Source organism: Chinchilla lanigera, unplaced genomic scaffold (assembly GCF_000276665.1).
Source record: "Chinchilla lanigera isolate Chin_1 unplaced genomic scaffold, ChiLan1.0 scaffold00014, whole genome shotgun sequence".
Classification (NCBI taxonomy): domain Eukaryota; kingdom Metazoa; phylum Chordata; class Mammalia; order Rodentia; family Chinchillidae; genus Chinchilla; species Chinchilla lanigera.
Window position 1 is genome coordinate 17,977,664 of NW_004955415.1, and position 12,885 is coordinate 17,990,548.

Here is a 12,885-nt window from a genome sequence, read left to right on the forward strand (position 1 = left end):
TTCTAGCTATTTATTTGATGTACACAGCAATGTCCGAGATGATACTCCCCTGGTATAAATAAGTTATCTCTGTGTGGTAAAATCTATGGGACTTGTATTTTCACTCGGTTGAAATTCATAGAGTTTGAATTATTTTTTAAAGTAGTTATTTTTTTTTCTAAATAAACACTTTAAAACAAAATGTATTTTGGAACTTATTATATTATCTTTCCTATTAATAACCATTGTTGATTAGATTTTCCTTTCATTGTTGACCCATAGCACACAACACAATGCTCACATCATTCACACTGTGTGCAGAATAAGCCAGTGAGGTATTTACTACCAGGTTAGCCTTAACTTTCACTAGGTGAGTTTAGTAAGAAAAGTCTAACATAATGCAAAGGATTTTGTCACAAATGACTATCCAAAAGAAGATCCCACTGTTAGAAACAAAGTCAGGGCTTTGACTGTACTGGGAAACAAATCAGCTGCAAAGACTGATAATCCAGCCAGAGAAGACAGGTAGAAAACCAAGCCAAGCTCCGCTCCCCCAGGGATGAGGAATCATAAGAACAAAAGCACCCAAGAAAATTTCAGCCTTTACTTTGGCATTATTCAGGAACCCCCCATTATTGATTTTTAGAAAATCTTAGAAATGTTTCTGTTGAATGTATGCTCATTATGCAAGTTCAGGAAATTAGCAGTGGAGAAACAGAGAACTCTACCGTTTCAAAATATCTTTTTATTTCCTCCAAACAACTCTGGGCAGTTGCATTAAGGAGGAATGAAGATACCTATTGCTCAAGTTAGATTTGGGTAAGGACAGGAAATTGCATCTTTTAAAATAGGTAAGATTTCTCATTACATAAACATATCATTTGGGTTAACATTTACATTACCTAAAACAAACTCTTGCCCTGGTGCTTTCTATAATTGGTATGTGACAGAGTGCACACTGAAGCAAATGTAAGCTCAGAAAGCATCCTCTGTGTTTATGTTATAAGAAATCTTCAGACTTTCCTAAACAGACAAACTTTACTTTGTTGCTAGGCAACTGACATGCAACACTCCACCGGATGGTAAATAAATTATGAATTTTACAATGAGGAGAAAAGTCTTTTCTGCATGTTTGAGAACAAGCCACAACTTCCTTTCATGCTATCCTAATCTGCCACAGCCTTTAAAGCTGTTTCACAAACACCAATGTTTTGGCAAGATAAACAAGCAAATGAATAACCCAGCAATGACACAGAGGCAGTTTGCAAACTGCACGCTAAGCAGCATCAATACCATTCCATTCGTTCCCACAGGCCTGAGAACCCAAGTCCCCAAGTCTGGTGGAGAGAAGGAAGTTTATTTCACACCCACAATTTTCCAGGTAGCAGAGCATATGCAAGCTTAAACAAAGGAGATTCGGGCAGTTTCTTTTGGCAGTCACTTACCACTGCTACAGGTCTCAGGCACGATGTTGTGTAAGGACACAGAGTAATTTGAACATCTGTTAGGACAAGATGTTATAGGGGGTGAGAACTTGATGTCTCATCAGCCAGATGTGGGATGCGTCCATGTTGAACATGACCTATTCAATGCTCAAAATATTAAATATTTGCTAACATCTAAAGTCACTGCATATATATCAATTTGGTTAGGTTTTCTGGAAAAAAAAATCACAAAATAACATTGAATTTGTATTTCCACAAAAATCAGTTAGGAACTGCTTCCAGCAGAAAAACTGGAAACACTCCAAACATCTGCCAATAGAATTAGAGATAGATAAATGGTGATAAGTACCAATAATGAATTACAAGAGACCAAAACAGTGGTAGCTATTGATATACTCAACACCATGAAAATATCTCACAAACATTGAACAAAGTAAACTAAATACTAAAGTACATCCTCCAATTATGTGACATCCAAGACTTGTCAAAACCTGTCAGTGCTATGGAGATGAGCATAGTTTATTTCAGAAGGAGGAAATACTTTGAGAATGACAGAAATATTCAGTATCTTAAAATGGGAAGTGTTGTGTGGATATATATAAACAAATTATTCACCTATGCACTTAGACTTACAAACTTTACACATCTCAATGTATGCATATTATTCCTCAACAAGAAATACAGTTCAAAAGAAAGAATCAGTTACCAAAGAGCATCTGGTGTTTTTAGGTAGAACATGGTCTCTATCTACAGACCACATACAGCAGCTGGCTCATTCAGCTGGCTAAATCAGGATCTATGTGGATAAAGCCCAAAAATACATTTTAATTGCCCTCTGGTTCTGACGCACTCTAACATTTGATAAACCCTGTTCCAATGCACGATGTACACTGAATAACATACAAAGGAAAGCAGGTAGCAGGAATTGTCCATTCCCTGTTGCCCTAGCCCTCAACATATTTTGAAAAACAGCGAGGAGATAAATATGTCTAATGTGATTGAAACATCACTTAATGTATACATATATTGAAACATCACCTGGCACTCAATTGATATGCATTATGTTTATGTTTTTATATATCACTTTAGAGTACATTTAATCTAAACCAAAGAAAAATAGTAAACTCAGGAACAGAAAAGTGAATTAGTTGGCTTAATTACAGCAGTTTTGTCAAGTTTAAGTAACAACACTCGTGGAAAGGGCAATGTAAGCAGCACACACCATGTTTTAACTACCAGTTACCTTTGGTTTTAGTACTGTTGAAACTAGAAGTCTCTCTTTAAAAAAAAAAAAGTAAAACTAAGAAACGGTTTTGATAGTAAAAAATTATTGGACACGAAGTATTCAGATATATCCCGCTCTGAAGACACAAATGGAAAACTACATCCAAGGAGATTATGTAGCTCAGGAGCTCAGAAAAATTACAGGACATTTACAAGTTAAGACTTTTCTCCCCTTTCTCACTGTAACTTGCATGAAATGCTTTTGATCAATCTCCATCTTCTGGGTAGTCATGAACATTTTAAGAAGATATGGATCAATCATATATGATGTAGCCAGAATAAATATCTTATGCCAAAATCAAGGGAAATTGAGTTGTCCCTTATTATATAACTACTTGGTGATTAATATAAATAAGAAGAGCATAAAGCAATTATATTATATAATATGATAGTGATATTCCATATTTATATTTGGAGATGAAGAAATAGATGAAGATAACTCTTTTTATCAGGTTAAGTGATTTCAATCAAACTTAGATAAAATTTTAGAATGAAAATTTATGCTTCTATCTATGTTATTACTTAGGAATTTCCTAGAGATGGTGGTGGAGATGGACAGAAGAGATCTAAAATAATGAAATATAATAATAATAATAATACTTTAAGGTAGTGATTCAGTGATTTTATTCAATACCTCACAGTGGTTGAACAACAAGGGAGATGGTGAAAAATCAACTTTAAAATCATCTTGGCTATCAAGTTTACATTTCATTTGTGAAATGGTTGATGCGGAGATAAATCTCACAGTCATGTAACCGCAGGTTCATGAGCATGCTGTTGATACAAGTCACCTGCCGTTGATACAAGTCCATATTCAAAAGAGGCCCTCCTACTTGGGGCTTGGTGACTTAATGTATCTAATAATTTTATTTTTGAGTTTGTGTTTTATTCATGATGTTCAGAGAGACAACAGAACTTCTGTTAGGAACTTGGAGTTTTGCACCACACACTGTCCTTTCACCTTCCACTCCTACCCCATGACGCTAATGTCGTACTGGCTCAGCCACCTACTGTATAATGGCAGGAAAGATCCAGGCAACATGCAAGGTAGCCTCCCAGGTTCTGGGAGGGGCCATACTTGGCCTTTTGAAAGGTCTTCACTCCCCCTTGCCCAAGGAAATATGACATCAAATAGAAAAAAAGATGCCACCACTGATTAAGAAAAATAGAAAAGGATTTTCTGTACTTCTTTCTATATAAGGGGTTGACATTTTTATGCACTGCCATTTGCCATGGCCCTCCAAAATCATGTCGTTGGCCTTGGATGTGGCAATAAATCAGAAAGAAGCAAAGAAATGAAGAACAGGATCTACTAGGAATAGGGGAAATTAATGAGGCACGCCTAGGGAGAACAATCATTACAGTTTAGACCTTAAAGTGGCTGAATTTAATATTGTTATAAATGGACCAGATACAGTATATTCTTTCCAGAAAATGCTTTATTTCTCCCTGATTGAGGTAATGTACATTGTAATACATTTACAAATATTCAGATACTTAATATGCCACTGGAAATCCCCATTCAAAGAAACGGCGCAGCTGAGGGTGTCAAAAAGTAAAAGTATTTAGAAAATACAAATTACCACCCACTATTCCAATCCAATCCAGTGCTAATTCTCCATGATGTAAATCCAAATCTCATGTTGTTCCAGGCATTTTCAGCATTCTCAACCTGAGCTTACAATATAAGAACCACCATTTCAAGAATATTCAAGCACAAAGAGGGCTAGTAAACAGTGAGATCACTATCATTTTACTCCCGTGCCCTACCTCCAATTCTACCAAAAGATATCTTCTGTTTTCCAGCACTTTAGCCTGCCAGGGGATGAGGTTGTCTAAACACATTTTCAATGTTTTCTTTTTAACAGTTAATATATTTCCAGGATGCAAGTCCATTTCTTTCTAAAAGGTTCCTAGGACACCCATTGAAAAGTCAAAAGCAATGAAGTAAAAGGGATTGCTATTTTGTTGGAGAAGAACGACACCCTTTGTATCGAAGTGAGGAATTACAGACTGTGGTCACCCTCTGCACAGTGTCTCTTTGTCAAGTAATACATGCTGAAAAAAAAAGAATACAGATGGGGAAATATTGTGCACTGTCAGATCTTGGAAACAGCCAAAGGATTTTTCCTCACCAATGTCTTGTCGATGACTTTCACATTCTGGCACCCTGAAAAAATAATGCATACATTTAATATGAGATGAATGCAATAACAATCAGGCAGGTAATCGTTTTCCCAAGGAATGTAAGACTTGACAAATGTAAGGTTTATGATTCAAGGTAGGCTTGCCAAATCTTATGTGGCATGAGACCATTTTTATTACCTAAACAGCCCTTAACACAAAATGACTGGCACATATTTTTATTAACACAAAGAGTGTATTCTTTCTGCCACATTTAATAGAGAGCCAGTGGCTGAAAGCTCTCTTTTAGGATATGTCTGTAGCAAATTAAAATGCGTAGTGAGGATTCACAGAATGGCATTCTTCTCATGAAGGCTGTCTGACAGGCTCAGCGCAGTGGTGAGTAGAGACAGTTTATCTCTAGAGCCCTATCTATTCAGACGTCTGAATCATATGGCTCACAAAAAAGGATCCCTCTTTACCTTCAAAAATGGGGCAGCTGATAATTTACTCAAGGCCTTTTTCTGCAGCTAGAAGTCCATTCTGAGTCAAACTCAAAACAGTCACTAAGTAATAATGGCACTTATTTATTTATTCATTCTTCCAACAAATATTTATTGTTTAAGTGCCAGGCACTGCTTTGCGCATTGGAAATAGTATAGTGATTAAAACACACAAAGGTCCTTGCTTTTTGCTTCTTACAGCTTAAGAGAGAAACAAATAGTACATAATGCATATCATCTAAAAATCAACTTCAGTACAGATTATATATGGAGGGTGATGTGTGCTAAAGAAAAGAAGGAAATAAAAACAGAAAAAGAAACCCTGAGGTTGAATGGACAGTTGGAAGATGGATTGCTACTTTAAACAGAGCAGTCAAGGTGGACCTGTTTGAAAAAGTACAATTTATGGGAAAGCGTGAGGATGTGGGGAAGTTATTCACATAGAGGTAGAAGGGAAAAACATCCAGGAAGAGGGTAAAGCCTGAAAGGCTGAAAGGCAGCTGTCATAGACAAGAAGCAGTGAGGAGGCAAATGTGGCTCAGTCAGAAGAATCAAGAGCAACAGTAGTGAGAGCTCTTCACCAAAAGGTAGTAAGAGTCACAACACCATAAGGACTTTGATATTTATTCTGAATAAACCAAGAGCCACTGAAGGGCTCTGATCAGAAGAGTAGCATGGAGTTTAAAATGGTCATTCTGGCTGCCATGATCAAAACAGACTGTGAGAAGGAAAGTGGGGAAGAGACAGGGACACAGAGAAACACATCTGCATGTGTGGCAGCAGTGGGAAGGGTACGTGACATCAGATTCTGATTGTGTTCTTAGCATGGTTCCCCACCAGATGTGATGGTATGAGAGAAAAAATGAAGAGTCACTGACTTCAGATTTTTGACCTGAAAAATTGAAAATACAGTCCTATAATTTATCAGGTGTGATCACAAAATACAGTGAATAATTAAACAAACATTTTTATTGTAATAAAAGATACATTGCCCTTAACCCCTCTCGGAATACTACCCCTTGGTTTGAACACACTGATCCCACTGTTCTTGCCACTTGTTTAAGCAGTTCCAGAAGTCCGATTTTGTGACTATCTTTAGTTGCACTCTCATGGCTGCCATGATGTTGTGAATCAATTGGGAGTGTTTACATTTCATGGTCATTTTCATATTGAGGAAAAACCAGAAGTTGCACAATGCCAGATCTGGTGAAAAAGATAGACAAGGACACATAGGTGTGCCTTTATGTGGCAAGAATTGTGGTAAGCATTTTGAATCAGTTCAGCACATTGAGGCCTCCAGGAAAAGATTTCCAGAAAGAGCACTTCCAGAACTGCTTCAGAAAGTGATGAGAATGATGGCGTAAGGGTATTCAAAGGGGTTGGGGAAAATGTTAAGGGGTATTCACGGCCATGTTTTTTTACTATAATAACCTTTTTTAACTTAAACATTCACAGTATGTTTTGGTAACACTTCACAGATCTTTAATGTCCCAGAAATGTCTGAATATTGAAGATTTGGTCACCAGTCTGTGGTCCTCTTGGAAGGTGGTGAAAGTTTTAGGAAATGGTGCTAAGTTGGGAGTATTTGGGTCACCAAGAGTATGCCCTTTAAGGGATGATTGAAGCCCTACCCCTTCCTCTTTCTCCTTGTTTTGCATCCACCATGAGATGCACAGTTTTCCTTTGCCATGTGCGTCCACTGTGATGTTTGGTATTATCACAGGACCAAATGACCATGGACTGAAGCCTCTGAAATCATGAACCAAAATAAATCTTTCCTCCTTACCAATTAAAACTATCTCAGACTTTTTGTCACAGGAGTGCAAAGCTGCATAAAACATAGGCTATTGACATGAACTGAAGCTGGAAAGACACCAGGCAGAACAGCTTTAATGCAGGAGCGTGGAAGTTGAATTATGGACAGGAAGAGTTTGAGCTGCCACTTAGCTGAGTAGAACTGAACCATGGCCTGTTAGATGTGTGTTCTGAGATGATAGACAGCATGATGTACCATCCATGCTTCAGGTACTCTTACTCACCAAAGTTTCCCCACTGAGACTCAAAGCGGATGCTACACGAATACAAGATACTATGCGTACGTTAGAACCTCTGAGCTTGGAAGGTGCTCTTATCCAGAACTACCAATATGAACTCAACTTCAAATTTCATGTACTGAAATGATGCCATCTTCTTCCTCCCTATATCCACTTCTCTCCACCAAAAAGTCTGGTTTAAAACCATGGCGAAAAGCAAGTTCTCTGTGAGAATGACAGCTTACCACTCAGTGCCATGGCCAAGCGGAATTCTTCCTTTAGTATCTCCAGGACATCTTGGACACCTTTCTCCCCCTAAGCAGGGAAAAGATCACAACTATTGTGTAAATCAGTCTGATTGTTTCTGTGCATTTATTTTGCTATTGAAACATCATGTGTTATGTGCTTCTTTGTTCAATTACCTGGAAAGCCAAGCCCCAGATGATGGGTCTCCCCACAAAAACAGCTTTGGCACCCAGAGCCAGAGCTTTCAGAACATCCGTGCCTTTCCTTACACCCCCATCCAGGAAGACCTCCACCTTCCCTTCCACAGCCTCCACAATTTCTGGCAAAGCATCAATCTGTGGAGAGAGCAGGTCAAAAATGTGACACTAGCAATAATGAGCTGCCATTCTCCACCACCTTCATCAACCACCAACCCTCTCAATGGAGGCTTAGAAAGAAAGAAGCTAAGTAGGTTTGGGGTTAACAGTAAGTGATTCCCCTCTGAAAGGTAAGAAGTACCAATGCTGGCGCTGAAAAACCAAGCAAGTTTGGAATTGAGCGGCTTATTTTTCTTTCAAAATCCAACATAGGTTTGTTTTTCTATGCCTGATGCTTTTTATAAGCACAATTTTAAAACACTTGATCTTTTTTATAGCTTTCCTTTATAAAAATAAATGAAGTATTTTGTTGATATAATTTGTTCTCAATAAATAATTACTTATTATTGCAAATCAATAGTTAAAATTCATGCTCAGATAATATAAGCAGCAGTGCACAAAAAATTTGAACATGGCACTGATAGGTAATGTAGTCTCTGATTTCTTTGTCTAACATGCTTTGTATCCAAACATACATTAGAAAAGATTGTAAAAACAGGTTTTGCTGGAGTTTCCTTGTTTTGGGGGGTTTTGGAGGGTGTTTTTTGGTTTTGGGGTTTTGGGGTTTGCAGACTTTTGGGTGGGGAAGGCTTTTAAATAAATGAGATCATATGCACCTTATAGGTCCTTGTCTTGATTAGCAATTGATTATGCACTTAGGTTAGAAATAGAGAATGCAGAATTCTCATAGAGGTTCATGGGAGAGATTGCTTTATTCTTCCTGATCCTTTACATTTCTTTTTCCGAGTCAATATCACTGTTTCTTCCATTAAATAAAACAGAATGCATTTGCCCACTCTTTGATTTTGGCTTTGACCATGCAACTTACTTTGGCCAACGTGACAGCTAAAGTGAATTGTCAACTTGAGTAGATGTGTGTGAATGAGCTATGGAGGTACAACCATGAGGTCCCTATCTGGTCCCTCACCCCTTTGTCTCTGGCATTGTTCCCCTGTTCTACTTTTAGACCACCATGAATGAGCATCTTTGTTCCACCATGTCCTTCTGCCATGATATTTTCACCTTGGAGCCATCCAACCATGTACTGAATTCTCAGGAACCATGAGCCAAATAAAGCTCTTGTCCTTTACCTTGAGGGTGTCAGGTACTGTGGTCAGCAATGGGAAAAGCTGTCTAATGCAGCCAATAACATGTGATCACAGGGGGCAAAGGGTCATTTCTGGGCATAGTCCTTAAGTAACCGCACCTATTTCTACTTACTCTTGCATGTCTGCCATTTGCCATGAGAAAAGCATCCCCAGGGGGTATTCTACTCTCAGTTTGGGCCCCTAAATGCTATTCAGGAAGCAGAGTTTTCCCAGCCAAACCAAACCGGACCTGCAACTTAGAGCCCAAAACCTAACTAGTACCAGGCCTGGATCAGCAGACTACTGTTAATTCAAATTTTCAAGGCAATCAATGTCAATTTAAATCACTGAATTTAGAGCCTTTTATTTTACAGTATTATATGGCAGTATCTAACTGACACAACTGCCTAATTTGATGTAGATCTTTGCACTGAAGAATTTTAAAAATATTGTAGGTGAAAATCTATAGAAATAATCCACATTCATCCCAAAATGTTGAAATCTCAAACAAAGTCACTATTCCATTAAAATGTATGCTGTAGAAGCTGCTAGGTACTCAAGTGCACTTTTTCCAGAAATAATTGTGCTGAAATCACTCAAATGCTTTCCTACTTCTCCCCTAAAATTTTAGAGGCTAAACTTAAATAGAGTTTTATGTAAAAGGCTAAAAACCAAACACAGCTACAGATTTGGAGGAAGTGGAGGCAACACTTGGCATGTGGCCCCTAAATGTTTGGCAGGTAATATGATTTTCCCCTTTCCTTTTGGCTTTTCTGCCTCGCCGAACATGCTTTGGATCCATTTACATATGTCCCCTTACCTATACACAGTCCTCCTTTTACATTCAGGCAACTTACATCAACATATAAATGCTACAATTTCCAAGCGATGATGCAAGCCATAATTAAGCATATTTCCCCATTTGAAACCAGAACCAAAGAAAAATATTAGCTAGGTTGGGTTCGATACACATTTTCAAAGTCACACAAATCAAGTCTATTCAGATTATTTCCAATAGCTAACCTGGCCTAAAAGTAAACTAATAAGGATAATTAAAACGTGAATCCTAGGTTACAAAACAGAGCCTACATTTGTATATTCTGTGTCTCTGGACAGGGATATTCTATCCACTGCTGAACATTTTCATCTTCCCATTTCTCTTTCAGTAGATGCAGTTGTAGGAGACACACATTACAAAAAGTAATTCTGATCAAGGAAGATGGAAATAATAAATGGAGCAAACAAACACACTACACCATGGCCCTGCCCCTGTTCCCTCCTTTTCGGATTCTATACATCCCTGGAACATTCAATGTCATGCTTCAGATTTTTGAAATTTTAGATATGGAAGCTTTGCTTAGACCCAAACAGTTGCACATATACAAAAATCAGATACAAACCAGAGAAGCTTAAGTTGAAAGCAAAAGAGACAGATTCCAAGTCATGGCCCATAAATCCTCCTTGACCATTTACTGACTCAACCCATCATGCTTGGCCAGGAAGACCTGTGGTTTCTAAGAGGTGCACTTAGAAAATCACTATCCACAGAGGTCAACTCATTCCTCCCAAAAGAAAAAATGGCAGCAATGATTTCCTTCCCCACAATTCTTTGCCAGCTCATGGTACCACAGGAGAAAAAAATGGATCAGAGGCACTGATAGAGTCTTGGGTTCATGTCCCTGTCTTGTAACTGGCTTTGTAACTGGCTTTGTAACTGGGTTTCAACAATAGAACACAAGAGAAGCTAACAGTTGACGAGAGAAGCTAACAGTTGATTCTCAGCCTTGATCTCAAGAGGCCTGGTATGACTCTAGGAAACATCCCACCTCATGATAGCAAGCCCACCTGATATTCTAGAAGATGTGACACAATGGAGAGCCACACTCCTGGTCCTACACCAGGCTGTCCTAAGAGACCTAGCACTGACCATAAGTACCTGGGAAGCTTAGCAAGAACCAGAGCCCAAACCCTAGCCAACCTCAGCCCAAATTGTCAACTCAAAATTGTGTAGTGAATAAGTCACTATTGCTTTTTAGCCAGATTTTTTATTATGCAACACAAGCCAACTGATATATCCAGTGTAATCAAAGGTGGAATTACATAGGCTTTCTCTAATTTTATTTTTAATTATTTCATTTCTCTTTTTCCTCCCCTCTCTTATGATATAGAGATGAAACCCAGGGCCTCCCACTAAGCTATACTTCCAGCCCCATGAATCCCTTTATAAAAGAAAAAAAAAATCTACTTGATCTCTCGAACACCAATTTAACAACCATGGCACTTATGCAATAGAAATCCTATGCAGTTAAAAATTTTAAGGAAAAAGAACATTATATTTGTAAGTATGAGGTAGTTTGGGTTCAGTTAGGATCAAAATGAAAGGCAAAGTTGAAAAAGAAAAGTGCTCTTAGGATTCAAATATTCAGAGAATCTGTCTTTAGATCCCAGTTTGAGAAGCTCCAGGGCTACAGGTTTTAGAAATCAGTTTGACTGCATCATATTATTCACCCATGGATTCCAGGCCACACTGGGTCACACTGTTACTAAGGACTTCATGGAAAACTTACTGTTTTAACTCTTTTGAGTGTAACAGAAGCCTGGCAAGAGTTCAGAGATGTGATGCCTTCAGATGAACTGAAGATAAATTCCTCGTCTAGGACTCCCAGAGTTAAGAGTTTGTCCCTACAACAGAATCCTGTGATTTATAGAAATGTAGAAACCATATGGTCCCGCCACTTTCTTTGTGAAGCCAACACAACACCATGGAGAGATTCAGACATAAAAGTCTGAGTGACCTGTTCCCCCATCTGTCACTTATTAGGAATGGCAAGACAGGGCCATGAGCCCAAGACTCCCAGTCAGTGCCTCTGCCATAACATCACACCATCCCTGTGGTTCCTACTTATGATATCACCCAGCTTGCAGGACAGTGAGGCCTTCTGTGCAGCTACTGAAAATGTTACACCACAGCTTCCTTCAAGCCTTTGCCTGTTCACCTGAAACCTCACACGCCGAAGGAAAACAACATTCCCCATGAGCCAGGTTCTTTTCCACATTCCATCGTGGCCCTTAACATTTCTCTGCAGCATCAGGCAGAACTCAGGCAAGTGTCTCCTCTCACGCACAGAGTGTATGATGGGGACAGGTATCATTTTTTCAAAACAGCCTCAGAGACCACAACTCAAAAAGCCCTTTTAGATAAGTTTCCATATCCCCTTAGCCAGAGGGAAATAAACCACACCATTTAGATATTTTCCCCTTAAAATCGAGTTAGATTTGATTTCAGTAGATTTCTATTTTATTTTTAGAAAACAAACTTAATTTGGCCCTCACACTAAGTCTGTGTCTTCATACACAAGTGAGGCATAAACCTGAGAAAAAGCCTGGAGCTGTGACCAGCTTCTCCACCCTACTCAGAGCAAGGCTTCGCTTTCCACCTCCACTCACCTGCAGCAACAATTCCTCTTCCCTAAAAAAGGTGTGTTCCAGTTGAGGGGCTGAGTTGGAAAGATCTGATGAATCCCAGTTTTATGATTTTTGGATCTTTCATTTGGTTGGTTGCAACCCTTGGTGCTTTAGAAGAAATTATGAATGCTATTTGTGCATCCCTTATCTCCCTGTAACACTGCCTGTTCCACAAAATTCACACAACTGGTCTACAGATGCAGTCAAATCAACCGATTATTTCAGTGAAACAATAACCCACTTCTACTTGGCTAAATTGTTTGATCTGTGCTATTTCTAGTTGGAATAAATTCAATAGGTCATTCCACTTACAGTCATCTATATAAATAACCATGATTGGTTCTGATAAAACTGGATATATA

The 12,885-nt window shown here is 38.6% G+C and overlaps 1 protein-coding gene across 2 annotated transcripts in view; it reads right to left on the reverse strand.

Annotated features, from left to right (window-relative positions):
• Positions 1 to 4,127: 4,127 nt before the first annotated feature.
• Hao1 (hydroxyacid oxidase (glycolate oxidase) 1) overlaps positions 4,128 to 12,885 on the reverse strand; it is a 53,361-nt gene continuing 44,603 nt past the window's right edge. Inside the window, exons 6-8 of one of the 2 annotated variants that reach the window (XM_005380859.1) lie at positions 7,791 to 7,949; positions 7,614 to 7,683; positions 4,128 to 4,878 (exon numbers count right to left, since the gene is read on the reverse strand). In XM_005380859.1, coding sequence (XP_005380916.1) covers positions 4,808 to 4,878; positions 7,614 to 7,683; positions 7,791 to 7,949 — 300 coding nt within the window. In that variant the 3' untranslated portion in view covers positions 4,128 to 4,807. The remainder of the gene's footprint in view (positions 4,879 to 7,613; positions 7,684 to 7,790; positions 7,950 to 12,885) is intronic. The other variant, XM_005380860.1, reaches the window with a different exon arrangement.